Raw genomic sequence first — 15,330 nt, 5'->3', positions numbered from 1 at the left:
ATTGGAGGGAATCTTTTGATGGGAAACTTTATAGATATTGGACTTTGGTAGAAATTTGTGGTGAATTTTGATCTAGTTGGTATTTAATAGAAAATGATTTAGTATCCATCGAGACTAGTCTGGACGGGTGGTTTCGATATTTGAAGACCATGTTTAGTGACTAACATGGTCTTTGTACACATGGTAAAGACCTAATTGGGTATTGGAAGCACAATGTTGAGTAAGACCAATACGGGATTAGGTAAGGTTAAAGAGACTTCTCGAATATGTTTACGTGTTATAGATATACGAGAGGATACTCAGTGATGGATACAATATTGAATGTGATTTGAACTTTGGTTTTTAGTAAAGTGTTTATATAAAGATCATTATGTTTTGGTTAAGTTTAATTTGAGGTTATTTGTTATAATTATGTTTTAGTTGGTTAATTGAATAAAAATGTTATTTACGAGTTGTAAAGTTTAAGGTTTGATTTGCTTAAATGTTTTTACAAATGTATACATATAGCTATTTTAACAAGAAAAAAAAAACTAGTTTCTATAGTTGATGGTTGCTTATTAAGATTTCTATCTCACATTTTCAAATGTTTTAATGTTTTTAGGCGAAGAAGTATGGGGTACTGAGGGAGGTATTCCACAATAAGGCGATGATTAGATACAACCATAGTTGTCTAAGTCGTCTTTTAGGAATTGCATACCATTTTGTACATGTAGATATATGCATATTTTTGGGCTTACTGAGTATTTAGGCACTTGAGTTACCAAGCTTGAAAGTTAGCGGAGTTATATATACAATATTTTGGATTGAATTGTTGAATTACGGTATTAATTTGTGAGTTTGAGCATATTTTTCTATTTTAAACTCGTTTTAGTAATAAAAAACAAAAGAAACATATTCGTAACTGGAAATTGTAAGCAATTTTTGGACCTATTCTAAATGTAAAAGTAAGTTCTAAAACATTTCTTAAGTTTCAAATCAAATTGGAATTTCTTAACATCTAGTTGTGAGATGTTATTTCCAAATCGTACATGTTTGTGGTAATGTCTCAATGTCATATCTGATTTTATTTTGGAACGGGTCTGACAACTACTGACAATCAACCGTCAAAATCATTTAAATAAAACAACACACAAGCACATACGCCGAAATGAAATCCACAAACCCACAAACCCACAAATGTATCTCTCATCCTCTTCAACACCATTCAAAAAGCATCGTGTGTGACTTATAGCTTGACCAAAAGGAGAGACTTATGATAAAGCCTCTGAGACCATTCGACATCGAATGACCCATCACGTCCGAACGTCCAAAAGACTTCCCTCCTTAATTACATTCAATATATATTTACCTTCTTATGAAAAAATATTTTTTAGATGGTCAATTTAGAAAAGTTAAAAAGGAAAGAAATAAGTTAAAAAGGAAGATTAATAATGTAAATATGTGAATTATGAGAAATGAAAGGAAATTCATTTGTTATTTTCACTATCTTCTTTATTGCACAAAAAATGTTTGAAATTAAATGGAAAAAGTCATATAATATGAAGGAGAAATATTTGTGGGAATTGAAAGAAAAAAACCAATTTTTATAACCTGGTGAAAAGAGTGTAGATTCACGGGTGCACGTTGAGACTCACATGCCAATGCTAGGAAATTCGATTCCCTGACATTTCTAAATTTCTAAACACCAGAGTGTTCAGTAACAATTACGTTAGGAGAATATCTTGTATTTTGTGGTAAATACGATAAAATATACAACGCGTTTGTAATATATTTTTACATTTTTTCCAAGATAACATTGTTTTTATCTATATTTTAAACGCATCAATCTGGTCAATAGTTTGGGAAATGATATCAATTTGTTCTATCAGCCACAAAATAGCACTAATATTACATTCTAATTGCAATATATACAAGTTGAGAATGATGATTGTCATGCAATTTTAGTAATTTTTCGTTAAAGGTCTTTGCTTCATTAGTTGGTAATGTCGATCCATAGATTTCACTTGTAAATAACACAATTATTTTTATATTTCAATATTTCAAATATATATTTCTAATCTTTGCCTTAAACCTTCATATATAATATAAAATAATATTTATATTAATTACATTCAATATATATTTACCTTCTTATAAATAAACAAACCTTTTTTTAAGGAGTTGATGTGGTTCTTATGAAAAAATCTTTTTTATGTTGTTAATTTAGAAAAGTTACAAAATAAAGAAATAAGTTAAGAATGAAGATTAATAATGTAAATATATGAATTAAGAGAAATTAAAGGAAATTGATTTATTATTTTCACTACCTTCTCTATTTCACAAAAAAAAATATATGCAATTAAATGGAAAGAGTTATACAATATGAAGGAGAAATATTTGTGCGAATTGAAGGAAAAAATAATTTTTATAACCCGATGAAAAGAGTTATAGATTCATGGGTGCAGGTTGAGGCTCACGGGCCAAGGACATGGGATTTGATTACCTGCCATTTCTAAATTTCTAAACATTAGCGTGTTCAATAATAATTATGTTGCGAGAATCTCCCGTATTTTGTGGTAAAGTTGATAAAATATACAACGGGTTTGTAATATATTTTCTCATTTTTACATTTCTATCCAAAATAACATAATTATTATCTATAGTTTAAAAAAACGCATCAATTTGATCTATAGTTTAGGAAATGATATCAATTTGGTTGTTTACCGACAAAAATAAGACTAATATGTATTCTAATTGAAAAAAAATAAAGGCCTAATACATAAATAACTCCCTGAACTTGTCCAAATGTTGCTACTGCCCCCCTCCCCCCGAACATTCAATTTTAACAACTTACCCCTCAAACTTGTCTAATTGTAATACATAACCCTAAATTGCTGACATGGACTGCAATTGAAGAAACACGTGAAATACAAATACTACAACGCTCGTGGAGTGTGATAATCAGATCTTTGGCGTGACATGAATCCGGGGAAACGTTTTTACGGTTGCTTCAAGTACGGGGTAAAAAAAATTCTCAATGGGGTTAAGTTTTACAATTGGACAAGTTTAAGGGGTAAGTTGTTACAATTGAAAGTTGGAGGGGGCAGTTGCAATATTTGGACAAGTTCAAAGGCTTATTTGTGTATTAGGCAAAAAAATAAATCTTGTAATATCAAGCATTTAATAAAAGATATTTTTTCTCTCTCTAAACATTAACTTTCTCTCTTTACCAAACGTTATTTAAATAATCTCAAAATAAAAAAATTGAAGAATTAAAATTGCTTAGAATATTAGTAGTTGTTAAAATATGTCATTTTTGAAGTCATAAAGGGTGATTTTAATAGTATCAATTGAAAAGGTTCTTATTTTTGTTAAAGTTGAAAACCCCAGTCCTCGTTTTGACAAAAAGTAAACCACAGTCATTTATCTGAAAATTAGTAAAACCGCAAGGGTTTTATTTAAAATTCAAGCATTTAATAAAAGATATTTTTTCTTTAAAAAAATAGATATTTTTTAAGGTTACAAATTTACAAATATGGAACATTTTGACTAAAACGGTTAATAAATCAAAGGAATTTTAACATTTAATTATTCGAAGAATGATTTTAATTGGGTTGATAAATAGAACAAAAACCCTCAAATTTGTATTTACAATTAATGTTGAATGTTTATTCATTGTAGGGTCAAAATGGGAACTACTTGTGTGCAATATAAATACCACAAACCTCCCACAAAGAACACAACTAAATCCCCCAAATAAATCCCAGTATTTTTCTTCTTTCTCTTCCTTTGCCATGGAATGGAAAAGAGGACCTCTAATCGGCCGTGGCTCCACCGCCACAGTCTCTCTAGCCACCTTTACGTCTACCGGCGAGCTCTTCGCCGTCAAATCATCCCAGCTCTCCAACTCTCTTTCGCTTCAGAAAGAGGAATTTTTCCTATCTAAGTTCCGCTCTCCTTATCTAGTCGAATACGTAGGCCATGAGATTACTCAAGAGAACGGTGACCTGATCTACAATGTTTGCCTGGAATACGCTCCCGCCGGCACACTTTCCGATGAGATATCCAGAAACGGTGGCTGGATGGATGAGCCTACGATTAGATTATACACAAGAAATATCATTCTAGGCTTAGATTACTTACACACTAAAGGATTAGCACATTGTGATATTAAGGGCCAGAACATTCTTATAACCAAACAAGGTGCAAAAATTACTGATTTTGGCTGCACTAGATTTGTAGAGGAAGTACCAGTTTTCTGCGGCACACCGGCGTTTGTGTCTCCGGAGGTTGCACGAGGAGAGGAGCAAGGATCTCCAGCTGATGTATGGGCATTAGGTTGCACCATTATAGAAATGGCCACAGGAAAAATCCCATGGTCAGAGTACACTGATGATCCAATTTCTGCTCTATATAAAATTGGATTCTCCCAAGAGATGCCTGAATTTCCGATGTGGTTGTCGGAGAAAGGTACGGATTTCTTGAGCAAGTGTTTAACGAGAGATCCAAGAGAGAGATGGACAACCAAAGAGTTGCTTGATCATCCTTTTCTTGATGAGAAAGAGATCAGTATGTATTCTTCTCCATACTCCTTGTTAGATCATGATTTCTGGGATTCCATGGATGGATTACAAAGTCCTAATCAGGATTTTGAAGTTGAACAAGATTTATCAAATCGAAAATCTCCAGCTGAAAGGATGAACAGCTTGATCGGATCAAGTTTTAATTGGAGTGAGGAATGGAGTAGTGAAGATGATACAGAATCTGCATTATTCATGACCTCATCAAATTCAATTCTTCATGAACTCGCTGATAATGTAGAATCCTTGCCTTTCCATTCATTGATAATGTGATATATATACACAAGATATATGTGTGAACATGATAATTACAAATCAATTATATTCCTAAATTACAGCAAAAATATCCATATCTAATACACCCCCGTAGTCGAAACGGGAGGTGGTCGAACGTTGAGACTAGAGCGGAAGTCGTCGAAAAGAATTTGTGGTAGACCTTTGGTGAAAATATCTGCAATTTGATGACGAGAAGGAACATGAAGTACCCTAACCTCTCCTTTAGCAACCTTTTCTCGAACAAAATGTATATCCATCTCAATATGCTTGGTACGTTGGTGTTGTACAGGATTACCAGTGAGGTAAACTGCACTCACATTGTCACAATATACCAAGGTGGATTTACTAATAGGGCAATGAAGTTCAAGAAGAAGATTTCTAATCCAGCAAGTTTCAGATACGACATTAGCAACACCACGATACTCTGCTTCAGCACTAGAACGAGATAAAGTGGGTTGCCGCTTAGCAGACCAAGACAGAAGATTGTCACCAAGGAAAACACAATATCCTGAAGTAGAACGTCGAGTGTCAGGACATCCCCCCCAATCTGCATCTGTATAGGAGACCAAGGAATCTAGTGAAGAGGTTGTGAATGTAAGTCCGAACTCCAGGGTTCCTTTAACATATCGAAGAATCCGCTTGATAGCTGCCATATGAGACGTTTTGGGATCGTGCATGAATAAACAGACTTGCTGAACAGCATAACTGATGTCTGGGCGAGTGAGAGTCAAATACTGTAATGCACCAGCTAAACTTCGATACTCAGATGGATCATGATAAGCAGAACCAGATGAAGCACTCAGTTTTTGCTTAGTGTCAACAGGTGTTGTACAGGAATTTGCTGAAGAAAGACCGGCTTTAGAAATGATCTCAGTAGCATACTTCTTTTGAGACAGAAAAAGAGAGTCGGCGCTCCGAGTGACAGATATCCCTAAAAAATAACTCAATGGGCCAAGATCTTTCATAGCAAATTCGGAACTCAATTTGTTGATAATTGACTCTTGTAGAGCAGTGGAAGAAGTAGCTAGAACGATGTCATCCACATATAAGAGTAGATATGCCATCTCTGCTCCCCGACGAAAGACAAACAGTGAATGATCAGATTTACTATGAGAAAAACCCATGGTAGACAAGAAAGAGGCAAACCGTTGGTACCACGCCCGTGGTGCCTGTTTGAGACCATAAAGAGACTTTTGAAGAAGGCATACATGATCTGGATAGTTGGGATCCCGAAATCCCAGTGGTTGATGCATATAAACAGTCTCATGAAGATCCCCATGAAGAAAAGCATTTTTTACATCCAGCTGATGTAGTGGCCAACCTTTAGAAAGTGCAATACTTAATACAGCTCGAATTGTTGCTGGCTTAACAACTGGACTGAAAGTATCACCACAGTCTACCCCAACAAGTTGATTCGCCCCATTTCCAACAAGTCTTGCTTTGTATCTTTCAAAAGATCCATCTGCATTAAATTTGTGCCTGAGAATCCACCAACTACGAAGAACATTAGCATTAGAAGGACGGGGTACGAGGACCCACGTCTTATTTTCAATAAGAGCCTTATATTCTTCAGTCATGGCTTGTTTCCAATTAGGGTCTTGTAAAGCAAGTGAGGGATTAGAAGGAATAGGAGAAATAGTGGTGGTGTGTAAGTTGAGCTTTCTTTGGGGTTTGAAAATTCCAAGTTTAGCTCGGGTTGTCATAGGGTGAGTCGGTTGGGTTGGGTTGGCGTGTATAGGATCGGGAGAAGGCGGGGAAGTGGGCTGTTGTGGGGAGGTGAGCTGTTGTGGGGAATTTGTGTTTGGGCCGTGTTGAATTGGAGAAGGAAAGGGACTGTCGAGAGGAGAAGGGGGAAGTGCTGGGCTGTTTTGGGAAGATGGGTTGGGACTGTTGGGCCGTGGTGAAACTGGGCTTTGGTTAGGAGTGGACGCATTAGTGGGGAAGGGAATAATGGGTTGGGTTGTTTGTGTAGGTGAGTTGGAAATAGAAGAAATGGGAGGAAAATGGAAAATAACGTGACGAGATATAATTATTTTCCGCGCGGAGATGTCGTAACACTTATAGCCTCGATGATTGGATGGATATCCAAGAAACACACATGGAGAGGACCTAGGTTGAAGTTTATTTCTAGAGGAAGAAGGGACAAGTGGGTAACAAAGACAACCGAAAGTGCATAAGTGAGTATAAGAAGGAGTACGATTGTAGAGAATTTGAGTCGGTGAAAGAAGACTAAGATTTTTGTGAGGGAGAATATTTAAAAGATAGGTCGCATGAGCAAGAGCATGAGGCCAGAAAGAATGAGAGCAAGAAGCATGTGTTAGAAGAGTGCGAATTATATTATTGATTGTTCGAATCGTTCGTTCAGATTTACCGTTTTGGGAGGAAGTATGTGGACATGAAAAACGGAATTGCATACCATTATTGTTAAAAAAATCATGAAAATGACTATTGTTATACTCACCACCATTATCACACTGAAAAGTTTTGATATCTTTTTCAAATTGAGTACGTACGTAATTTCGGAATGTGAGGAACACAGAAAAAACTTGAGATTTATTTGCTAAGGGAAAAGTCCACAGAAAATTAGAATAATCATCTAGGAAAAGAACATAATATCTATAGCCACTAGAACTTAGAACAGGAGATGTCCATATATCACTATGAATAATATCAAACGGCATTGATGACATATTTTTAGAAGCATAAAAAGGCAATTTAATATGTTTCCCAAGCACACAAGAATTGCAAATAGAAAAATCAACATTTTTAGGACAAGAAATAAAATTATTAGTTCGAAGATTGTCTAAAATTTGAGGACCAGGATGGCCCAATCTATTGTGCCAAACTGAAGGAGATAAAACAGAAGCATTTAAAGCATAAGAAGACTCTGAAGAGGAGGATGTGACTGGATATAAATCACCGGTGCTATTACATCTCATAATAGGGATCCCCGTGCGCAAGTCCTTCACAGAGAAACCAACAGGATCAAATTCAACGGACACATTATTATCAATAGCAAATTTCCGCACAGATATAAGGTTTTTGATTAATCTAGGGGCATGTAAAACATTGTTCAATTCTAGGGTTTTGTTGTTTGTTTTTAAGGATGCATTACCAAGACCGATAACAGGAATACAAGTGCCATTACCTACTACGATACTCGTGTTAGGACTCTTATTTAAATAAGATGTGAGTTTACCTCCATCCCCGCTCATGTGAGAAGTGGCGCCGGTGTCCATATGCCAAGGTTCTGCAGGTGGTGTGATTGTCAAGGTGTGCATAGCCGCCTCAATGTTTGTTGGAGTGTAATACTGGGCCAGATGGGCCTGCGGATGGGCTCCCAATATGCCTGGCTGGACTGCAGAAGAATTGTTATTAAAAACAGGCCCGCGAGTTGCACCATGAGTTGCACCATGTGAAGAATTGGGCCAAGAAGGATAAGGACATGGGGGATAGGCCCATTGGGGCGCCTGTCCAGTCCATGGCCCGTACCCCCATGGCTGTTGTAAAGAAACAGCCCCTGACCAGCGAGGACCGCTATTTTGCTGCCATCGTCCGCCTCTGCCCCGTCCGCCTCTGCCACGGCGATAATAACCCCGGCCACCGCGAGCAGCGCCAGAATTTTGAGGGAAAGAAGGCCGAACGTGATTTGAATATGGAGGAGCTTGATTCGACGGGGACTGTTGGGCGATAGTAACGGCGGCAATTTCAGATCCGACGGTGGCGGCTGTGCGTTTTTTACGGGCAGATTCTTCCAATAATAACATGGACCTTGCCTTTGTGAAATTGGGCAGAATGTCATTGTGGCGAATTTGTGTTCCGATTGTCTCGTAGGCGTCAGTGAGCCCCGAAATTAATTGAAGAACGAGACGATCGTTGGATACGGCAGCCCCGACGTTGCTTAATTGGTCCGAGAGGGACTTCAAATGTTGGCAGTAGGCAGAGATATCATCAAAATTTTCAAGTCTAGCATTGGACAGTTCTTGTTGTAAATAAAGGGCTCTTGAATTTTTATTATCGGAGAATTGTTGTTCTAGGAGTTTCCAAGCGTCGGCGGCTGTTAAATTTGGTCCGATGATACTGTTGAGAAGGTCTGAAGATATGGTTCCATAACCATTGCAACACGATGGCATCAACACGAGACCATAAACCTGGATTCTTTGCTTTCATAACCGAAGAAGAGGTTTCCGATTTATCGTCGGTTTCAGGAAGGATATGATCAAGAACTTGAAAAGCACGGGCATGTGTTTTAAAAAGTTCAGCCCAAGTGGTATAGAGGCCTTTGCCGGATTCGAGAGGATCACGAATAAAGGAGGTAATGTTGATAATGGAGAGGGCCGGATGAGTTGGTGCGGCGGCGGCACCATTGTTTTGTTCATTGTTTGGCATGGTGGCAGTAGAGTTTTTAGGGATGAAGAACGGCAGAATGAGGAAGAGAGAAAGAAGAGATTTGGGTGGGATTAGGGAGAGAAATTTTAGGAGAGAGTTTTTAGGAAAGAAATTAGGCTCATGATACCATGATAATGTAGAATCCTTGCCTTTCCATTCATTGATAATGTGATATATATACACAAGATATATGTGTGAACATGATAATTACAAATCAATTATATTCCTAAATTACAGCAGAAATATCCATATCTAATACTCGCTGCTAGAAGTACTGAAAATGAAGAAGAAGATACACAAGAATCTGCATTGTTCATCACCTCATCAGAACTGCATTGTTCATCACCTCATCAGAGGAGTTTGAACTTGCTCAAGGTTTTAGTCAAAATGAGAATAGGATTAGTGAAAAAAAAAATTTAGTATTTGGGATTTTGTATCAGACCAATTCTCATTTTTTAGATTGTTAATAATGAAATTTTTTCTTTTTTCCTTATTATTATTTGGGTTAGAATTCATCTGTTTTGTCTATTTAGTCTAAATTAAAATGGTGATTATCATTTACAACTTTAAATTTGTTTATCTTCAAATAAGAAAAAAGCTTTAAATTGTTTAAAAATAATAATCAAAAGGAAATTCAAAAAGTGTTTACGTTAATAGTATGTAATACCAATTTTCAATTAACGACCTATCAATTTCGAATCATTCACTTAATAAAAAAATCTAGAGAATAATTGAAGTCATTGATGGTATGTTTGGATTGACGCTAATGGAATAATAGACTAATCTTATTTGGAAAAAAAATGTTATTTGGAAAGAAATTTATTAGAAATGGAAGGTTTTTTTTTCTTTTGAAAGTCATCATGTGAATTAATTATTTGATGTCACGTTACATTTTAACTAATAAAATATTATAGTTTTGTATATATGTTGCACTAGAAATGAGATAGATATATAATCCTATTGATATACATAATCATATATCTAACAAAATTAACATTAAATTAAGATGTGACACGATATTAAATTATTAATTCACACGGGTACCAATCTAATAAAGTTGACGAGAAGAAGTTTATTGGAAGAGGAATTTTTTTAAGGTTAGAATTCATCTGTTTTGTCTATTTAGTCTAAATTAAAATGATGATTATCAAAGCCGGTTTATAAAACTAGTTTTTCTAACCAAGTCAATTTTGTAAAAATATTGTTGTCAAAACTAATTTTGTAAAACTATTTTTTATTGATAAAATGACTTTTTTCCAAACCGATTTTATCGACTTTTTCGCAATATAATTTTCTGACACGCCCGACATTTAATAAACCTCTACTGACTTGCGGTTTTATTAAAATTAAAACTACTATAAAAAGGAAAGAAATCTTTGAACTTGGCACGAAGATTTAAAATTGTATTCGCGGAATCGATTCAACCGTCGTCTCGATTAGATTTTGGGATTTTAATCGACCCGTATTTCACAGTTTATTTTATTTATTTATTTATTTTTATTGACTCGCCATTTATCAATCTCGACTGATTTGGATTCCATTGGACTGTTTTTTCATCGGTCCTCCGACCCCAGTGTCTACAGTTGCCCCTACTTTGCTATTTTGACAGTGATGTGTGTGCATTTCGAAAGCCGTTTTCGTGAATGCAACACATACGATGTAAAATATGTTAAAGTAAAAGACATAATAGGAGTTGGAGGAGGACAACCCAATCATACCGTCTGATTTGGATTATCGTGTCTTACCTTTCGAATCCAGACCGCGAGTTTGCGGTTTAGATTGATTAACCACTGACGGGTGAGCGGACTTTAACACTCGTCCGAGAGTTTAGACTCGAGACCCCATCCTAGGGGTTTTGACTGCAGTCACTTATGTAGATGATATTTGAGCTTTATCACTCGCTAGAGAGTTTGGACTTGAGACCTTGTCCTAGAGGTTTTGACCACAGTCGCTTCTTTGGATGATATTTGAGCTTTATCACTTGCCTGAGTGTTTGGACTTGAGACATCGTCCTAGAGGTTTTGACTGCAGTCGCTTCTTTGGATGATATTTGGGCTTTATCTCTCGCCCGAGAGTTTGGAGTTGAGACCTCGTCCTAGAGGTATTGACCGCAATCGCTTCTTTTTAACAGGATCGTCTGGATTTGACTGGAGTTGATAATAGTGGCATATGCCTTCACTCTGTAGATTGATATTTGTAGATTGATTTTTATATTTTTCTGCTCTGTAGGCTGATGTCTATAGATTTTGACCCTAGGTCACTTTTCAGTAGACTATTGTCTGAATTTTTGACTGGTGTCAATGTTCTGTAAACTCTTAATTTTGACTGTAATATTCGCTGAATCGGAATAATTTATTTTTACTGGTGGAAATTAATTGCAGACTGAAACGGGCTACAGACTGGAAATCAGCACAAAAGATAAACACTTATTACTTTTTACCTTTATGTCTCGTCGTAACTTTTTACCTTATTTACCATTGTGCCATCTCTCCCTTTATAAAAGGTGGTGGGGCTTCATTTTTACCCCACCCCTTCTCTCTCCTCATTTTCTCTCTCTAGCATTTACCTTTTTTGAAATGTCTCCCGGAAGCAATATGGTTCGGGCTCCGGACAACACGCGTTCTACGATTCCGTACCCAGTGGGTACGGAAATCATCCCTCTCTTGGATTTACCGGGGCATACTAATCGCCTTCTCAACGAGCAGGTAAGTACATTCAACTAAACTTTTTAATTCTTAGGCGTATGTTAAAAATGAAATTTTACTTTAAAAAAATAAACTATACCTCATTAATGAGTAATTATTTGGGGAAAGTACGAAAAAAATACTTGTGGTTTGCCGATTTTGCAAACAGAGGCATGTGGTTTAAAAGTTTACAAATAAAGGTCTGTGGTATGTTTTATTTACAAAACAAAGTATTACAATTACACAGTTAAGTTCTGATTATAATCAAAGACATTTTTATCTTAAAAAAATTATTCTTACATATCAGCATAACATAACCCCCGAAAAAAACAACTTTCTAAATCGAAAAATTTAATAATATGTTGGAATTTTACGTTTTTTACTAAACTGACAGTTTATTAACTAAATTGATATTTAAATTCATTTTACAGTTGCAATTTGATAATGGTATATGTATTTTATCATATATAAATGTAACTGAAAAAATTTAAGAAAATGCTCTTATTATCATCGATTACTTAAAAATGTAATTTTAAATACTTTGTTTTGTAAAAGAAAACATACCACATACCTTTATTTACTAACTTTTAAACCACGGACCTCTATTCGCAAACAAGGCAAACCACGAGCATTTTTTTCGTACTTTCCCTAATTATTTTTATATTTCTAAATTTCAAATATATATTTCTAACCTTTGCCTTCAACTTTTTCATATATAATATAAAAATTAACAATCTTTATATTAGTTACATGCAATATATGTTTACCTTTGTATAATTAAGAAACCTTGTTTTAGGAGTTGATGTGGTTCTTATGAAAATAATAATTGTAACTGGTGAATTTAGAAAAGTTAAAGGAAAGAAATAAGTTAAGAAGGAAGATTAATAATGTAAATATGTGAATTAAGAGAAATTGATTTGTTATTTTTACTGCATTCTTCATTTCACGGGTGCAGGGTTGAGGCTCACGAGCCAAAGGTAGAGAATTCGATTACTTGCCATTTTTAAATTTCTAAACACCAATACGTTCAGTAATAAATACGTTGAGAGAATCTCATGTACTTTGTGGTAAAGGCAACGCGTTTCTAATATATTTTTACATTTCTACCTGAAAATAACATTATTATTATCTATAATTTAAAAAAAACGCATCAATTTGGTCTATAGTTTGGAAAAGGATATTTTAGCCAAAGAAAATAGCACTAATATTTAATCTAGTGGTAAGATAAATCTTATAATTTCAAGAATTAATAAAGATATTTGTTTGTTTAAGATATTTTTTTAGGTTACAAATTTACAAGTATGAAAATTCACTTAATTTGTAAAGATGGAAAATTTTGACTAAAACTGTTAACAAATAAAAGGAATTTCAAAATTTAATTAATTCCAAGAACAAAAACCCTCAAATTCGAATTTGCATACTTTGACTATTTATTAATTGGGAATGGGAATTACTTGTTGTATATAAATATCACAGCACATAGCTATAAACCTCCCACAAGGACACTACTAAACCCAAAACAGACAAAAATTAAAATAAAATACTCTTTTTCTTTTCCGCTCCTCCCTTTCGAGCCATGGAATGGAAAAGAGGACCTGTAATCGGCAGTGGCTCCACCGCCACCGTCTCTCTAGCCACCTTTACATCTACCGGCGAGCTCTTCGCCGTCAAATCATCCCAGCTCTCCAACTCTCTTTCGCTTCAGAAAGAAGAATTTTTCTTATCCAAATTCAGGTCTCCTTATTTAGTTGAATATGTAGGCCATGAAATTACACAAGAGAACGGTGACCTAATCTACAATATTTGCCTGGAGTACGCTCCCGCCGGCACACTTTCCGATGTGATATACAGAAACGGAGGCTGGCTGGATGAGAGTACGATTAGATCATACACAACAAGTATCATTCTAGGCTTAGATTACTTGCACAGTAAAGGATTAGTACATTGTGACATTAAGGGAGAGAACATTCTTATTACTAAAGAAGGAGCCAAAATTACTGATTTTGGCTATTCTAGATTTGTAGAGGAAGTACCTGTTTTCTGCGGTACACCGGCGTTTGTTTCTCCGGAGGTTGCACGAGGAGAGGAGCAAGGATCTCCAGCTGATGTGTGGGCATTAGGTTGCACCATTATTGAAATGGCCACAGGAAATATCCCATGGTCAGAGTACAGTGATGATGATCCAATTTCAGCCTTATTACTTAAAATTGGATTCACCAACTCTATGCCTGAATTTCCGATATGGTTGTCGGAGAAAGGTAAGGATTTCTTGAGCAAGTGTTTAACGAGAGATCCAAGAGAGAGATGGACGACCAAAGAGTTGCTTTATCATCCTTTTGTTGTTGATGATAAAGAGATCGGTATGAATTCTTCTCCAAGATGCGTGTTAGATCACGATCTATGGGATTCTGTGGATGGATTACAAAGTAGTCCTAATCAGGATTTTGAAGTTGAAGAACATTTATCAAATCGAAAATCTCCAGCAGAAAGGATGAACAGCTTGATCGGATCAAGTTTTAATTGGGATGAGGAATGGAGTAGTGAAGAAGAAGATACAGAAGAATCTGCATTATATAATACTACCTCATCAAATTCAATTCTTCATAAACTTGCTGTTAGAAGTAGCGAAAATGAAGAAGAAGAAGATATAGAATCTGCATTGTTCATCGCCTCATCGGAAGAATTTGAACTTGCTCATCATTTTAGTGAAAATGAGAATAGGATTAGTCCAAAAAAATTTAGTATTTGGGATTTTGTATCAGATAAATTCTCATTTTTGAGATTGTTAGTAATGAAATTTTCTCATTTTTGAATTTCATGCTTCTTCTTTTTATTCAATGGATATATCAGGTTAACTAGTCTTTATTTTTATTATTATTATTATTATTATTATTATTTGGGTTATCATTTACAACTTTCAATCTTTGATCTTAAAAAAAAAAAAACCTTTAAATTGTTTAAAAATAATAATCAAAAGAACATTCGTCAATTACAATTGAATTAATGTTAATTCCTGTGGAAAAGCATTTAAATTGGAATCATGTTAAAAAGTGTTTACATTGGATTTTGAGTTTAATAATACCAATTTTCAATTAATGACCTATCAATTTCAAATCATTTACTTAAAAAAAATTAAAGAATAATTATAGCAATTGATCAACTGAGGTATGTTTGGATTAAGGTTAATAGATGTTAAATAATATAATTCTAAACCAATTTTGTTTGGAAATTACTTTATTTGGGAAAAAATTATTAGAAGGGGGTGTTTTTTAAGGTCATTTGTGTGAATTAATTATTTGATGTTACGTTAGATCTTAACTAATAAAATATTAACACTATAAAAAATAGAGCAATACATAATCTTTTTCTAAAATTTTCGTTTTCAGGTCGTTAAAGTTGGTTTTAATGTTGAAATTCGAGGG

The 15,330-nt window shown here is 35.0% G+C and overlaps 2 protein-coding genes across 2 annotated transcripts; both read left to right on the top strand.

The window, feature by feature from the left end:
* Nucleotides 1–3,773: 3,773 nt before the first annotated feature.
* LOC136217291 (mitogen-activated protein kinase kinase kinase 18-like) lies at nucleotides 3,774–4,832 on the top strand. Its single transcript, XM_066003895.1, has one exon. It carries the CDS (start codon nucleotides 3,774–3,776, stop codon nucleotides 4,830–4,832), a length of 1,059 nt encoding a protein of 352 aa, XP_065859967.1.
* An 8,652-nt stretch (nucleotides 4,833–13,484) lies between these two features.
* On the top strand, nucleotides 13,485–14,720 carry LOC136217290 (mitogen-activated protein kinase kinase kinase 18-like). The gene has a single exon (XM_066003894.1). It carries the CDS (start codon nucleotides 13,485–13,487, stop codon nucleotides 14,718–14,720), a length of 1,236 nt encoding a protein of 411 aa, XP_065859966.1.
* Nucleotides 14,721–15,330: the final 610 nt, after the last annotated feature.

This window comes from Euphorbia lathyris, chromosome 2, assembly GCF_963576675.1.
Source record: "Euphorbia lathyris chromosome 2, ddEupLath1.1, whole genome shotgun sequence".
Taxonomy (NCBI): Eukaryota; Viridiplantae; Streptophyta; class Magnoliopsida; order Malpighiales; family Euphorbiaceae; genus Euphorbia; species Euphorbia lathyris.
The sequence above is the reverse complement of the archived record's forward strand: the minus strand, read 5'-3'. Positions and strand labels throughout refer to the sequence as shown.

Excerpts from the sequence above, each read along its gene's own strand:
- LOC136217291 (XM_066003895.1), top strand. The coding sequence starts at position 3,774 with ATGGAATGGAAAAGAGGACCTCTAATCGGCCGTGGCTCCACCGCCACA.
- LOC136217290 (XM_066003894.1), top strand. The coding sequence starts at position 13,485 with ATGGAATGGAAAAGAGGACCTGTAATCGGCAGTGGCTCCACCGCCACC.